The 12,470-nt window shown below is 42.9% G+C and overlaps 1 protein-coding gene across 1 annotated transcript; it reads right to left on the reverse strand.

Annotated features, from left to right (window-relative positions):
• Positions 1–1,593: 1,593 nt before the first annotated feature.
• Positions 1,594–7,858, reverse strand: LOC138953396 (melanopsin-A-like). The gene is made up of 2 exons (XM_070325196.1): positions 7,225–7,858; positions 1,594–1,812 (listed from the first exon to the last, which is right to left on the reverse strand). Exons 1-2 carry the CDS (start codon positions 7,738–7,740, stop codon positions 1,594–1,596), a joined length of 735 nt encoding a protein of 244 aa, XP_070181297.1. The 5' UTR covers positions 7,741–7,858.
• Positions 7,859–12,470: the final 4,612 nt, after the last annotated feature.

The raw sequence follows: 12,470 nt of genomic DNA on the forward strand, positions 1-12,470 counted from the left end.
ACCACCTGACCACCCTCGTCTCGATTCCTCGTCTATGTTAAAAAGAATAGTCAAAACTTGACTAAATGTAAAAAGTGAAAGGATTCAGGTGTGTGCGTTATTATGAAATCGTAATCTTTTCTGAGACTGAACTGGTCCATTTCTGAGACTGAACTGTTCCATTTTTGAGACTGAACTGGTCTGTTACCGAGACTGAATTGGTCCGTTTCTCATGCTAAACTAGTTCGGTTCAGAGACTGAAGTGGTGTGTTTTTGTGAGACTGAAGTGGTCAGTTTCTCAGACTGAAGTGATTAGTTCCTGAAATTCAACTTGTCCGTTTCCGATCGTTTCTTAGGCTTAAACTATTTTCGTCTTGGAAACTAAAGTGATCAGTTTGTTCTAGACTGAAGAAGCCTGTTTGTGGGACTGAACTGTTCCGTTTCTGAGAACGAACTGGTCATGACCATGATCTGGCATAGGTAAAGGTATCTGTTTCAGTCTTTTAAATCCATTCCTTCAAGACGTATATATATATATCTATGAGGTTGTACCCTTTCTCTGATCTGTGCTTGATCTGCAGGGATAGGGGTCTTTGTTCCAGTTTTAGATTCCTTCAAAATGTTCATCTCTGAGGTTGTACCTTTTCTTTGATCTGCGCATAATCTGGCAGGCATAGATGTCTCTGTTCTGTTTTCTAGATCCAGTCATTCTTTTTACATTAAATTTTAGTCAAGTTTTGACTAAATGTTTTAACGTAGAGGGGGGAATCGAGACGAGGGTCGTGGTGTATGTGTGTGTGTGTGTGCGTGTGTGTATGTAGAGCGATTCAGACTAAACTACTGGACCGATCTTTATGAAATTTTACATGAGAGTTCCTGGGAATGATATCCCCGGAATTTTTTTTCTTTTTTTCGATAAATACCTTTAATGACGTCATATCAGGCTTTTTGTAAAAGTTGAGGCGGCACTGTCACACCGTCATTTTTCAATCAAATTGATTGAAATTTTGGCCAAGCAATCTTCGACAAAGGCCGGACTTCGGTATTGCATTTCAGCTTGGTGGCTTGAAAATTAATTAATGACTTTGGTCATTAAAAATCTAAAAATTGTTAAAAAAAAAAAAAAAGTAAAAAATTTTTAAACGATCCAAATTTACGTTTATCTTATTCTTCATAATTTTCTGATTCCAAAAACATATAAATATGTTATATTTGGATTAAAAACAAGCTCTGAAAATTAAAAATATAAAAATTATGATCAAAATTTAATTTTCGATATCAGTTTAAAAACACTTTCATCTTATTCCTTGTCGGTTCCTGATTCCAAACACATATAGATATGATATGTTTGGATTAAAAACACGCTCAGAAAGTTAAAACGAAGAGAGGTACAGAAAAGCGTACTATCCTTCTCAGCGCAACTACTACCCCGCTGTTCTTGTCAATTTCACTGCCTTTGCCACGAGCGGTGGACTGACGATGCTACGAGTATACGGTCTTGCTGAAAAATTGCATTGCGTTCAGTTTCATTCTGTGAGTTCGACAGCTTGACTAAATGTTGTATTTTCGCCTTACGCGACTTGTTTCTTCTTGTTATGCTTGTTAGTCCTAGGTTCAGCTCTCGGCCATGCCGAAGAGCTCGCGAACAGACAGGCGGTAGTGGCGGAAGCAGACGAAGTAGACGATGGGGTTGATGGCGCAGTGGGACTTGGCCACGATGGTGGGCACAGCGGAGACGTAATCATCAATGGGGATGTCAAAGTTGGCCATCATGGACAGGATGCCATAGGGTGACCAGAAGAGCACGAACATCACCAGCGTCAGCACCATGATCTGAGAATAGTACGAACACAATGACATCAGACGTATCATCTCTGTCTTAGATCCGTCTGTCTCTGTTTCTGTCTGTCTCTCTCGCTGTCTCTCTTTATATCTTTCGCTCTCGCTCGCTATGTGTGTGTGGGAGGGGGGGTCTGTCTCTGAATGTGCGCATGTCTGTCTGTCTGTCTATCTATTTGTCATTCTGTCTGTCTGTCCCTCTCTCTTTTTCTTGTTCTCTCTCTCTGCTGTTTGTACAAACAAATCATACACCGGGTTCACTCAAAACAGTATGGAAAGTCATTTTCATGTGCCTTCCTGTTGTTTTTACATTTAGTCAAGTTTTGACTAAATGTTTTAACATAGAGGGGGGAATCGAGACGAGGGTCGTGGTGTGTGTGTGTCTGTGTGTGTGTGTGTGTGTGTAGAGCGATTCAGACTAAACTACTGGGCCGATCTTTATGAAATTCGACATGAGAGTTCCTGGGTATGATATCCCCGGATATTTTTTTCGATAAATACCTTTGATGACGTCATATCCGGCTTTTTGTAAAAGTTGAGGCGGCACTGTCACACCCTCATTTTTCAATCAAATTGATTGAAATTTTAGCAAAGCAATCTTCAACGAAGGCCGGGTTTTGGTATTGCATTTCAGCTTGGTGGCTTAAAAACTAATGAGTGAGTTTGGTCATTAAAAATCGGAAACTTGTAATTAAAATTATTTTTTTATTAAACGATCCAAAAACAAATTCATTTTATTCTTCATCATTTTCTGATTCCAAAAACATATACATATGTTATATTTGGATTAAAAACAAGCTCTGAAAATTAAAAATATAAAAATTATGATCAAAATTAAATTTCCGAAATCGTTTTAAAAACTATTTCATCTTATTCCTTGTCGGTTCCTGATTCCAAAAACATATAGATATGACATGTTTGGATTAAAAACACGCTCAGAAAGTTAAAACGAAGAGAGGTACAGTAAAGCGTGCTATGAAGCACAGCCCAAACAGGCTCGTCACTTTCACTGCCTTTTGCACTTGCGGCGGACTACGTCCGGGGGTATCATACCGAGGAACTCTCATGACAAATTGCATAAAGATCGGCCCAGTAGTTTAGTCTGAATCGCTCTACACACACACACAGACACACACACACACACACACACACACACACACCAACACACACACACACACACACACACACACACACACACACACACATACACCACGACCCTCGTCTTGATTCCCCCCTCCATGTTAAAACATTTAGTCAAAACTTGACTAAATGTAAAAATGAAAAAAATGTCTGTAGATACAATACTCAGGATCTCTCATGTCAAGTTTCATGAAGATCGGTCCAGTAGTTTTCTCTGAATCGCTCTACACACACACACACACACACACACACACACTGAGACACACATACACCACTACCCTCGTCTCGATTCCTCCCTCTACGTTAAAACATTTAGTCAAAACTTGACTAAATGTAAAAAAACAAGTCGCGTAAGGCGAAAATACAATATTTAGTCAAGTAGCTGCCATTTTTCAGCAAGACCGTATACTCGTAGCATCGTCAGTCCACCGCTCATGGCAAAGGCAGTGAAATTGACAAGAAGAGCGGGGTAGTAGTTGCGCTAAGAAGGATAGCACGCTTTTCTGTACCTCTCTTTGTTTTAACTTTCTGAGCGTGTTTTTAATCCAAACATATCATATCTATATGTTTTTGGAATCAGGAACCGACAAGGAATAAGATGAAAGTGTTTTTAAATTGATTTGGACAATTTAATTTTGATAATAATTTTTATATATTTAATTTTCAGAGCTTGTTTTTAATCCGAATATAACATATTTATATGTTTTTGGAATCAGCAAATGATGGAGAATAAGATAAACGTAAATTTGGATCGTTTTATAAATTTTTATTTTTTTTTACAATTTTCCGATTTTTAATGACCAAAGTCATTAATTAATTTTTAAGCCACCAAGCTGAAATGCAATACCGAACCCCGGGCTTCGTCGAAGATTACTTGACCAAAATTTCAACCAATTTGGTTGAAAAATGAGGGCGTGACAGTGCCGCCTCAACTTTCACGAAAAGCCGGATATGACGTCATCAAAGACATTTATCAAAAAAATGAAAAAAACGTTCGGGGATTTCATACCCAGGAACTCTCATGTCAAATTTCATAAAGATCGGTCCAGTAGTTTAGTCTGAATCGCTCTACACACACACACACACACACACGCACGCACACACATACGCACATACACCACGACCCTCGTTTCGATTCCCCCTCGATGTTAAAATATTTAGTCAAAACTTGACTAAATATAAAAACAAGTCGCGTAAGGCGAAAATACAATATTTAGTCAAGTAGCTGTCGAACTCACAGAATGAAACTGAACGCAATGCCATTTTTCAGCAAGACCGTATACTCGTAGCATCGTCAGTCCACCGCTCATGGCAAAGGCAGTGAAATTGACAAGAAGAGCGGGGTAGTAGTTGCGCTAAGAAGGATAGCACGCTTTTCTGTACCTCTCTTCGTTTTAACTTTCTGAGCGTGTTTTTAATCCAAACATATCATATCTATATGTTTTTGGAATCAGGAACCGACAAGGAATAAGATGAAAGTGTTTTTAAATTGATTTCGACAATTTAATTTTGAAAATAATTTTTATATATTTAATTTTCAGAGCTTGTTTTTAATCCGAATATAACATATTTATATGTTTTTGGAATCAGCAAATGATGGAGGATAAGATAAACGTAAATTTGGATCGTTTTATAAAAGAAATATTTTTTTTACAATTTTCAGATTTTTAATGACCAAAGTCATTAGTTAATTTTTAAGCCACCAAGCTGAAATGCAATACCGAAGTCCGGGCTTCGTCGAAGATTGCTTGACCAAAATTTCAACCAATTTGGTTGAAAAATGAGGGCGTGACAGTGCCGCCTCAACTTTCACGAAAAGCCGGATATGACGTCATCAAAGACATTTATCAAAAAAAGAAAAAAACGTATGGGGATATCAATCCCAGGAACTCTCATGTCAAATTTCATAAAGATCGGTCCAGTAGTTTGGTCTGAATCGCTCTACACGCACGCACGCACACACACACACACACACACACACACACACACACACACACACACACACACACACACATACACACACACATACACCACGACCCTCGTTTCGATTCCCCCTCGATGTTAAAATATTTAGTCAAAACTTGACTAAATATAAAAAGAGAAAGAAAGAAAGAAAGAAAGAAAGAATACAGGCAAAAATTATGGGTTGAAAAAACCCTGCATGTAACTGTAGTCAAAAAATAAATCCAACAATAAAAAATTGTTTTTAAATGTCTGTGTTCATTTTCTATTTTGGTCCAAAACTGAGATGGTTCAGATTAGCGTCACGGTTTGTTTGTTTGTTTGTTTCGTTCATGAGCTGAAACTCCCCCGGCTTTTACGTGTATGACCGTTTTTACCCCGCCATTTAGGCAGTCATACGCCGCTTTCGGGGGAAGCATGCTGGGTATTTTCGTGTTTCTACAACCCACCGAACTCATGGATGACATGATCTTTTCCGTGTGCACTTGGTCTTGAGCGTGCGTGTACACACGAAGGGGGATTAGGCTTCAGCAGGTCTGCACATAAGTTGACCTGGGAGATCGGAAAAATCTCCACCCTTAACCCACCAGGCGGCCGCGGCCGGGATTTGAACTCACGACCTTCCGATTAGGAGGCCGATGTCTTATCCACTATACCACTGCGCCCGTCTAGCGTCACGGTGAGTTGCGGTACTGGGACTGTAAGGTTCGAGTATTGTAGGTGTGCAATTATAGATTCTCTAAATGCATTCTCTTCATAGCAAAGTCTTCGGCCAATCGCTCAACTGATAATCATTACTGATATTGTTGTTTGTTTAATTGTATTTGTTTCGTTTTCGTCAATCCAACGTGAGTACAGTGCTTTTTGGTCTTTTTGTTTGTTTCTTTTCTTTCTTTATTTGGTGTTTAACGTCGTTTTCAACCGTTCAAGGTTATATCGCGACGGTTTGTTTGTTTAATTGCTTTAAAAAGTTCCTCTAACAAATATACCGTATTCACAAAACCGACTTAGATGCACTTTGAGCGTCGGCTATTTTGGATTCCTGATTAGAAAAACATTGGGACATGTCATCTTAATTGATATCCTCATTAATTTCAAAGTCTCTTCCATACTTCTACTGAACGTTGTGGAAAAGCAGGTAAAGCAAACGTTTGGGAGCAAACTAAAAATGGGTACAGGTGTTTTTTTGGAACTCTATCTCTCTCTCTCGCTTTGTCTCTCTCTCTATCTCTCCCCCCTCTCTCTCTATCTCTCCCCCCTCTCTCTCTATCTCTCCCCCTCTCTCTCTCTCTCTTTGTTTGTCTCTCATAACTCTCCCCTCTCTCTCTCGCTTTGTCTCTCTCTCTGTCTCTCCCCCCCCTCTCTCTCTCTACCTCTCCCCCCTCTCTCTCTCTCTCTCTTTGTTTGTCTCTCATAACTCTCCCCTCTCTCTCTCGTTTTGTCTCTCTATCTCTCCCCCCTCTCTCTCTCCCCCCTCTCTATCTCTCTCTCCTTGTTTGTCTATCATAACTCTCCTCTCTCTCTCTCTCCCCCCTCTCTCTCTCTCCCCCCCTCTCTCTCTCTTTGTTTGTCTCTCATAACTCTCCCCTCTCTCTCTCGCTTTGTCTCTCTCTCTCTCTCTCTCTCTCTCTCTCTCTCTCTCTCTCCCCCCCTTTCTGTCTCTTTGTTTTTCATAACTCTCCACTCTCTCTCGCTTTGTCTCTCTCTCTATCTCTCCCCCCTCTCTCTCTATCTCTCCCCCCTCTCTCTCTCTCTCTCTTTGTTTGTCTCTCATAACTCCCCTCTCTCTCGCTTTGTCTGCCTTTCTGTCTCTCACACTCTCCCGGTTTCTCTCGCATAGGCCTACTCTCTATCTCTCTCTCTCTCTCTCTCTCTCTCTCTCTCTCTCTCTCTCTCTCTCTCTCTCTCTCTCTCTCTCTCTCTCTCTCTCTCTCTCTCTCTCTATAATAAAGATTTTGTCTTGTCTTGTCTCTCTCTCTCTCTCCCTCTCTCTCTCTCTCTCTCTCTCTCTCTCTCTCTCTCTCTCTCTCTCTCTCTCTCTCTCTCTCTCTCTCTCTCTCTCTCTCTCTCTCTCTCTCTCTCTCTCTCTCTCTCTCTCTCTCTCTCTCTCTCTCTCTCTCTCTCTCTCTCTCTCTCTCTCTCTCTCTCTCTCTCTCTCTCTCTCTCTCTCTCTCTCTCTCTCTCTCTCTCTCTCTCTCTCTCTCTCTCTCTCTCTCTCTCTCTCTCTCTCTCTCTCTCTCTCTCTCTCTCTCTCTCTCTCTTCCCGCCTTTCCGCACACCCTTTTCGTCCTTTCATCACGCTACCTTCAGCGAACGGGCCTGAATGGCGGCACCCTGGTAATGGGTAGCATTGTTGTTGTTGTGACTGTCCTCGCCGTTGTTGGTGCCGTTGACGGTGGTGGCGGAGGCATGGGTACTGCACGTTCCGATCTGCGTTTTCAGCTTCTTCATCACCATGACAGAGAGCCACGTCATGGCGCTCACAGGCAGGAACAACAGGAACACGAAGACCAGAGAGTTGTACATCTGTTGACAACAAAAACTAACATCACCATGCCGACAGAGAGCCACATCATAGCGCTCACATGCAGGAACAACGAAGACCAGAGAATTGTACATCTGATGACAACACAAACTAACATCACCATGACATAGAGCCACGTCATGCATGGCGCTCACAGGCAGAAACAACAGGAACAACGAAGACAAGAGAGTTGTACATCTGTTGACAACAAAAACTAACATGACCATGGCAGAGAGCCACGTCATAGCGCTCACAGGCAGGAACAGCAGGAACACGAAGACCAGAGAGTTGTACATCTGTTGAAATGTGAAATTAAAATTAGGAAAACAAATCTGTGGTCAACGGTCTTCGCACTGGCCACTGTAGGCTGAATTCGAAGACTAACCTCGAGAGACCACTGGGGTGCCACCCAAACGGGAGAGAACAAACCGCGGGTTCTGATTCATTGAAATCACAACACATCTCGGTTTCAACCAATCGAACACTGCGGGTGGCTCCTGTTTGGGTGGTAACTTTCTCGTGCACCTCGGCCCAGGACTTAGTGGCACAGCCCAATGTGAGTGTTGCTCGGAGGAGCAAACCCCTGAGCACATTCCACAGACCTGTCCACATCTGGAGACAGCACGCCAGCACCAGTGGCCAGAAGGCACCAGCCTGGGCACCAAGCTACACAGACCTGTCCACATCTGGAGACAGCACGCCAGCACCAGTGGCCAGAAGGCACCAGCCTGGGCACGAAGCTCCACAGACCTGTCCACATCTGAAGACAGCACGCCAGCACTACTGGCCAGAAGGCACCAGCCTGGGCACCAAGCTCCACAGACCTGTCCACATCTGGAGACAGCATGCCAGCACCAGTGGCCAGAAGGCACCAGCCTGGGCACCAAGCTCCACAGACCTGTCCACATCTGAAGACAGCACGCCAGCACCAGTGGCCAGAAGGCACCAGCCTGGGCACCAAGCTCCACAGACCTGTCCACATCTGGAGACAGCATGCCAGCACCAGTGGCCAGAAGGCACCAGCCTGGGCACCAAGCTCCACAGACCTGTCCACATCTGGAGACAGCACGCCAGCACCAGTGGCCAGAAGGCACCAGCCTGGGCACCAAGCTCCACAGACCTGTCCACATCTGGAGACAGCACGCCAGCACCAGTGGCCAGAAGGCACCAGCCTGGGCACCAAGCTCCACAGACCTGTCCACATCTGGAAACAGCACGCCAGCACCAGTGGCCAGAAGGCACCAGCCTGGGCACCAAGCTCCACAGACCTGTCCACATCTGGAGACAGCACGCCAGCACCAGTGGCCAGAAGGCACCAGCCTGGGCACCAAGCTCCACAGACCTGTCCACATCTGGAGACAGCACGCCAGCACCAGTGGCCAGAAGGCACCAGCCTGGGCACCAAGCTCTACAGACCTGTCCACATCTGAAGACAGCACGCCAGCACCAGTGGCCAGAAGGCACCAGCCTGGGCACCAAGCTCTGGGGACCCGCTGTCGACCAACTGAAAAACTCTGGACTTCATGGCAGCCGCCGAGCTAAGGATAAAACGGCCATGAACACCGAACGCAGAAGAAGAAGAAGAAGAAGAAGAAGACGAAGAAAAGAATGATGATAAATGTTGTTGAACGTCCTCACGGTGAAACCATTAGGGATATGTTCCCGGGCTGGTACACGACTAGCCACACCCCCTAGGGATATGTTCCCGGGCTGGTACACGACTAGCCACACCCCCCTAGGGAGCCACTGGTCAAAAGATTGGCAATTAGACCAATCAGTGACCGCCCTCTTCTGCTCCGCCCCACTGTGTTTTTTGTGTGCAAATTCTGTCTTTGAGGTTTGTCTGAGGGCTTCTTCAGCCCTAAAGAAATCTGAAATTGGCAATTAGATCAATCAGTGACTGTCATCTTCTGATCCGCCCCACAGTTTTTGTGTGTGTGTGCAAATTCTGGCTTTGAGGTTTCTCTAAGGGCTTCTTCAGTCCTAAAGAGGTCTGTACAAATTCACTTTTGTATGTTTGTGTAGGTCTATAACTTTGTGTTGTCGCGGGGCGTTTGCAGCCCCAAAGAAAAACCGGAGTAATTGGCTGAATCTGTACAGTCACTTTTACATGCTCATTACCAATTTGTGTCACAAAGATCTTACCTTCTAGGTTTTTCCTTTCTCTGTAACTGCCATAAAATAATGCTGGGTTTGGAGAACTTTTTATGAAAATAATGATCATGTCAAAAAGTTATAGTCACGCCGTTTCGGGAAGTCATGAGCGGAACCGGAGAAAGACCTCAAACAAACTATACTGACACAAATGACACTATTTGACGAGCTGCAATTGATTGGTATAATTGCCAATCTTGTGGTCAGTGCCTACTAGTGCTAAATCCGTAGTTGTTATGGTTAGAATTGGACGAAAGTTATACCCTTTCCTGCATAAAGTCTACTGCGTTGCCCGACGGTAATTATATATATATATTTTTGTCAAATAAATGCAACAACAAAATTAATTTGCACAGGAAGCAGCCAGGCTGTTAGATTTTGATTGGTGAGAGAATGAAATGATGCTCTTATTTCATGTAACGGGCTTGAAATTGTGTTGGTGTTATACATGATCGTTTATGCGGAAAGGATGGCATCAGTGGTGATCACAATAACCGTACAAGGATGGCATCAGTGGTGATCACAATAACCGTACAAGGATGGCATCAGTGGTGATCACAATAACCTTACAAGTATAAAGAGGTAATAAATTCTAGGTTCTCTGAGTTGTCTATTATTTATAGCCCGTGTCCTGTAAGTAGCCATTTCAAATTATTTTTCTGTGAAAAAAGGATGGATAAGATTCATATAGTCCTGTGAGGTTACGCTCGTGGAAATTCGGGCTGCTTTCTCCCCGGGGAAAGCGAGCTGCCATACAGAATACGGCGCTACCCTTTTTTGTTTTTTTGTTTTTTTCCTGCATGCGTGTATTCATGTTTTCCAAGTCCCGAGACTTTCGCTGTGAACTTGGGTTCTTTATCGTGCGCATGTGTGACTGATGCAATAATCACATTAACGAAACATCATCTGAGGCATACATAAACATATTATATATCTGCTTGAGGTAACCTTACCTACCCGCTGCAACGCTACAGTCAATACTAGCTTCAAGGAAATCCGAGAGTGATAATATACTACTACTATTACTACTCCAAAGAATTCAAGGGCCACCTTGAAAATCATGCACCAGGAGCAAAGTATTTGGAGTTCGACCTTGAAGTTTTGTCAAGGTTAAGTTAAATTAGTTGTACGGATGTGGCATAGCTAGCTTCCGATCAGGATAAAATCTGGGGCCTACTCAAGATGGTTAAAAAAAACGCCTCGCATTTGAGGGATTGTTCTTTCGACGACTACTAGACTTAACTTCAGAGAGTCTCCTATTATACTTGCTGCCCTCTGATCACCAGATACTTGCCTTGCTGTGCTGAGTACAAAGACCGCAGAATGGTTGTTCTCCCAAACAACAATTATTGCAGATATTGCACTTCAGACATGACATATTAAGCCAGAACTGAATTTCGAAGAGGTGTGTGGCTATCTAATACCTTGTCAAGTCAACATTGGCTGTTTATCATGTGAAATGGGGTCATGCCAATACGTCCCAGTACCATTGTGTCCCAGTACCATTGCGTCCCAAAAAAATGCCGTCTCATTGCGTCCCATTAAGCAATCCCATTGGGTCCCAATACCATTGGGTCCCAGTGCCATTGCGTCCCGTACCATTGAGTCCCAACAAAATTGCGTGTCGATAGGTCCCAAGAAAATTGCATCTCGATACGTCCCATAAAGGAATCCCATTACGTCCCCGTACCATTACGTCCCAACACAATTGTTACTTGAGCAATGCTTGAACGCTGCGGTGGGCAGTGTGTGTGTGTGTTTGTGTGTGTGTGTGTGTGTATGTGTGTGTCTGTCTGTGTGTGTGTGTGTGTGTGTGTGTGTGGCATGGATATTGTACGACAGAGTAGGTCAGCGAAAGGATGAAAATGAACAGTGGATTTTATAAGTACGGAGTATCTTACCTTATATTATCCGAGTAATTTCCAGCTTCAAGATTGCATAAATTTACGTAGCAATAATGTTGAAGCCTGTATATGCACTTACTTGACACATTTATGTTTTTCTCTTTTCAATTGTGTTTTGTAAAAAAAAAAAAAAAAAGTTGTTGTTGTTGTTGTTGGTTGTTGTTGTTGATGTTGATGATGATGATGATGATGATGATGATGATGACGACGACGAGATGATGATAATGATGATTGTGGAGATGATGATAATGATGATGATCGTGGAGAAGAAAAGAAGAACAGCTAGTTGAAGGCATTTATAATGTTCCTTTTTTTTTTTTTAGGCGTGTGTTTCTTACAATACCTGTTTATGTAAAGTAACATAACAGTTTCTCGCCCAATAATATTTAATTCAAGTGTCTTCGATTTATGAATCCAAAAGGAATTTTGATCGCAGGAGGGTTGCAGAGTAATATGTTAAATGTTAAACGTGTACATACGAACCAAGATTTTACCAGAATATGCAGTTGTTGATTTTTAAAGATACGGTTGTGTTTGTTCAGTCATTAAACAGGAAGAAAAATGAAATGATTTGTTCTTGAAACATCGTCCCATGTAGAACTAGTCTATGTCACTGATTGTGCATGTATGTATATTCTTGCGCGCGCGCGCGTGTGTGTGTTTGTGTGTGTGTTTGTGTGTGTGTGTGTGTGTGTGTGTTTGTGTGTGTGTGTGTGTGTGTGTGTGTGTGTGTGTGTGTGTTATGTACGTATGTATGTAGGTGTCTGTGTTTACATTTGTGCGTGTATGGGTTTCGCTATCTGTGTGTCTTGGTGTCTATGTGCTGAAGGTTCGATGACTGGACAGTCAGTCTAGCTTTTCTCAGAAACGGGTTTAAACATCGTCTACTCAGTAAATAAGCCTACAGTCATGTCATGCTCGATTACATACAGTGGAATACAAAGCGGTGTACTGTACTGTTTCGGTAT

The sequence above is a fragment of the Littorina saxatilis genome, linkage group LG17 (genome assembly GCF_037325665.1).
Source record: "Littorina saxatilis isolate snail1 linkage group LG17, US_GU_Lsax_2.0, whole genome shotgun sequence".
NCBI lineage: Eukaryota > Metazoa > Mollusca > Gastropoda > Littorinimorpha > Littorinidae > Littorina > Littorina saxatilis.

Bases quoted from the DNA above. Each gene is read 5' to 3' on its own strand.
- LOC138953396 (XM_070325196.1), bottom strand. From the start codon at position 7,740: ATGTACAACTCTCTGGTCTTCGTGTTCCTGCTGTTCCTGCCTGTGAGC. The intron at 1,813-7,224 runs GTAGCGTGATGA...TACTATTCTCAG, and splicing joins TTCAGGCCCGTTCGCTGAAG to ATCATGGTGCTGACGCTGGT.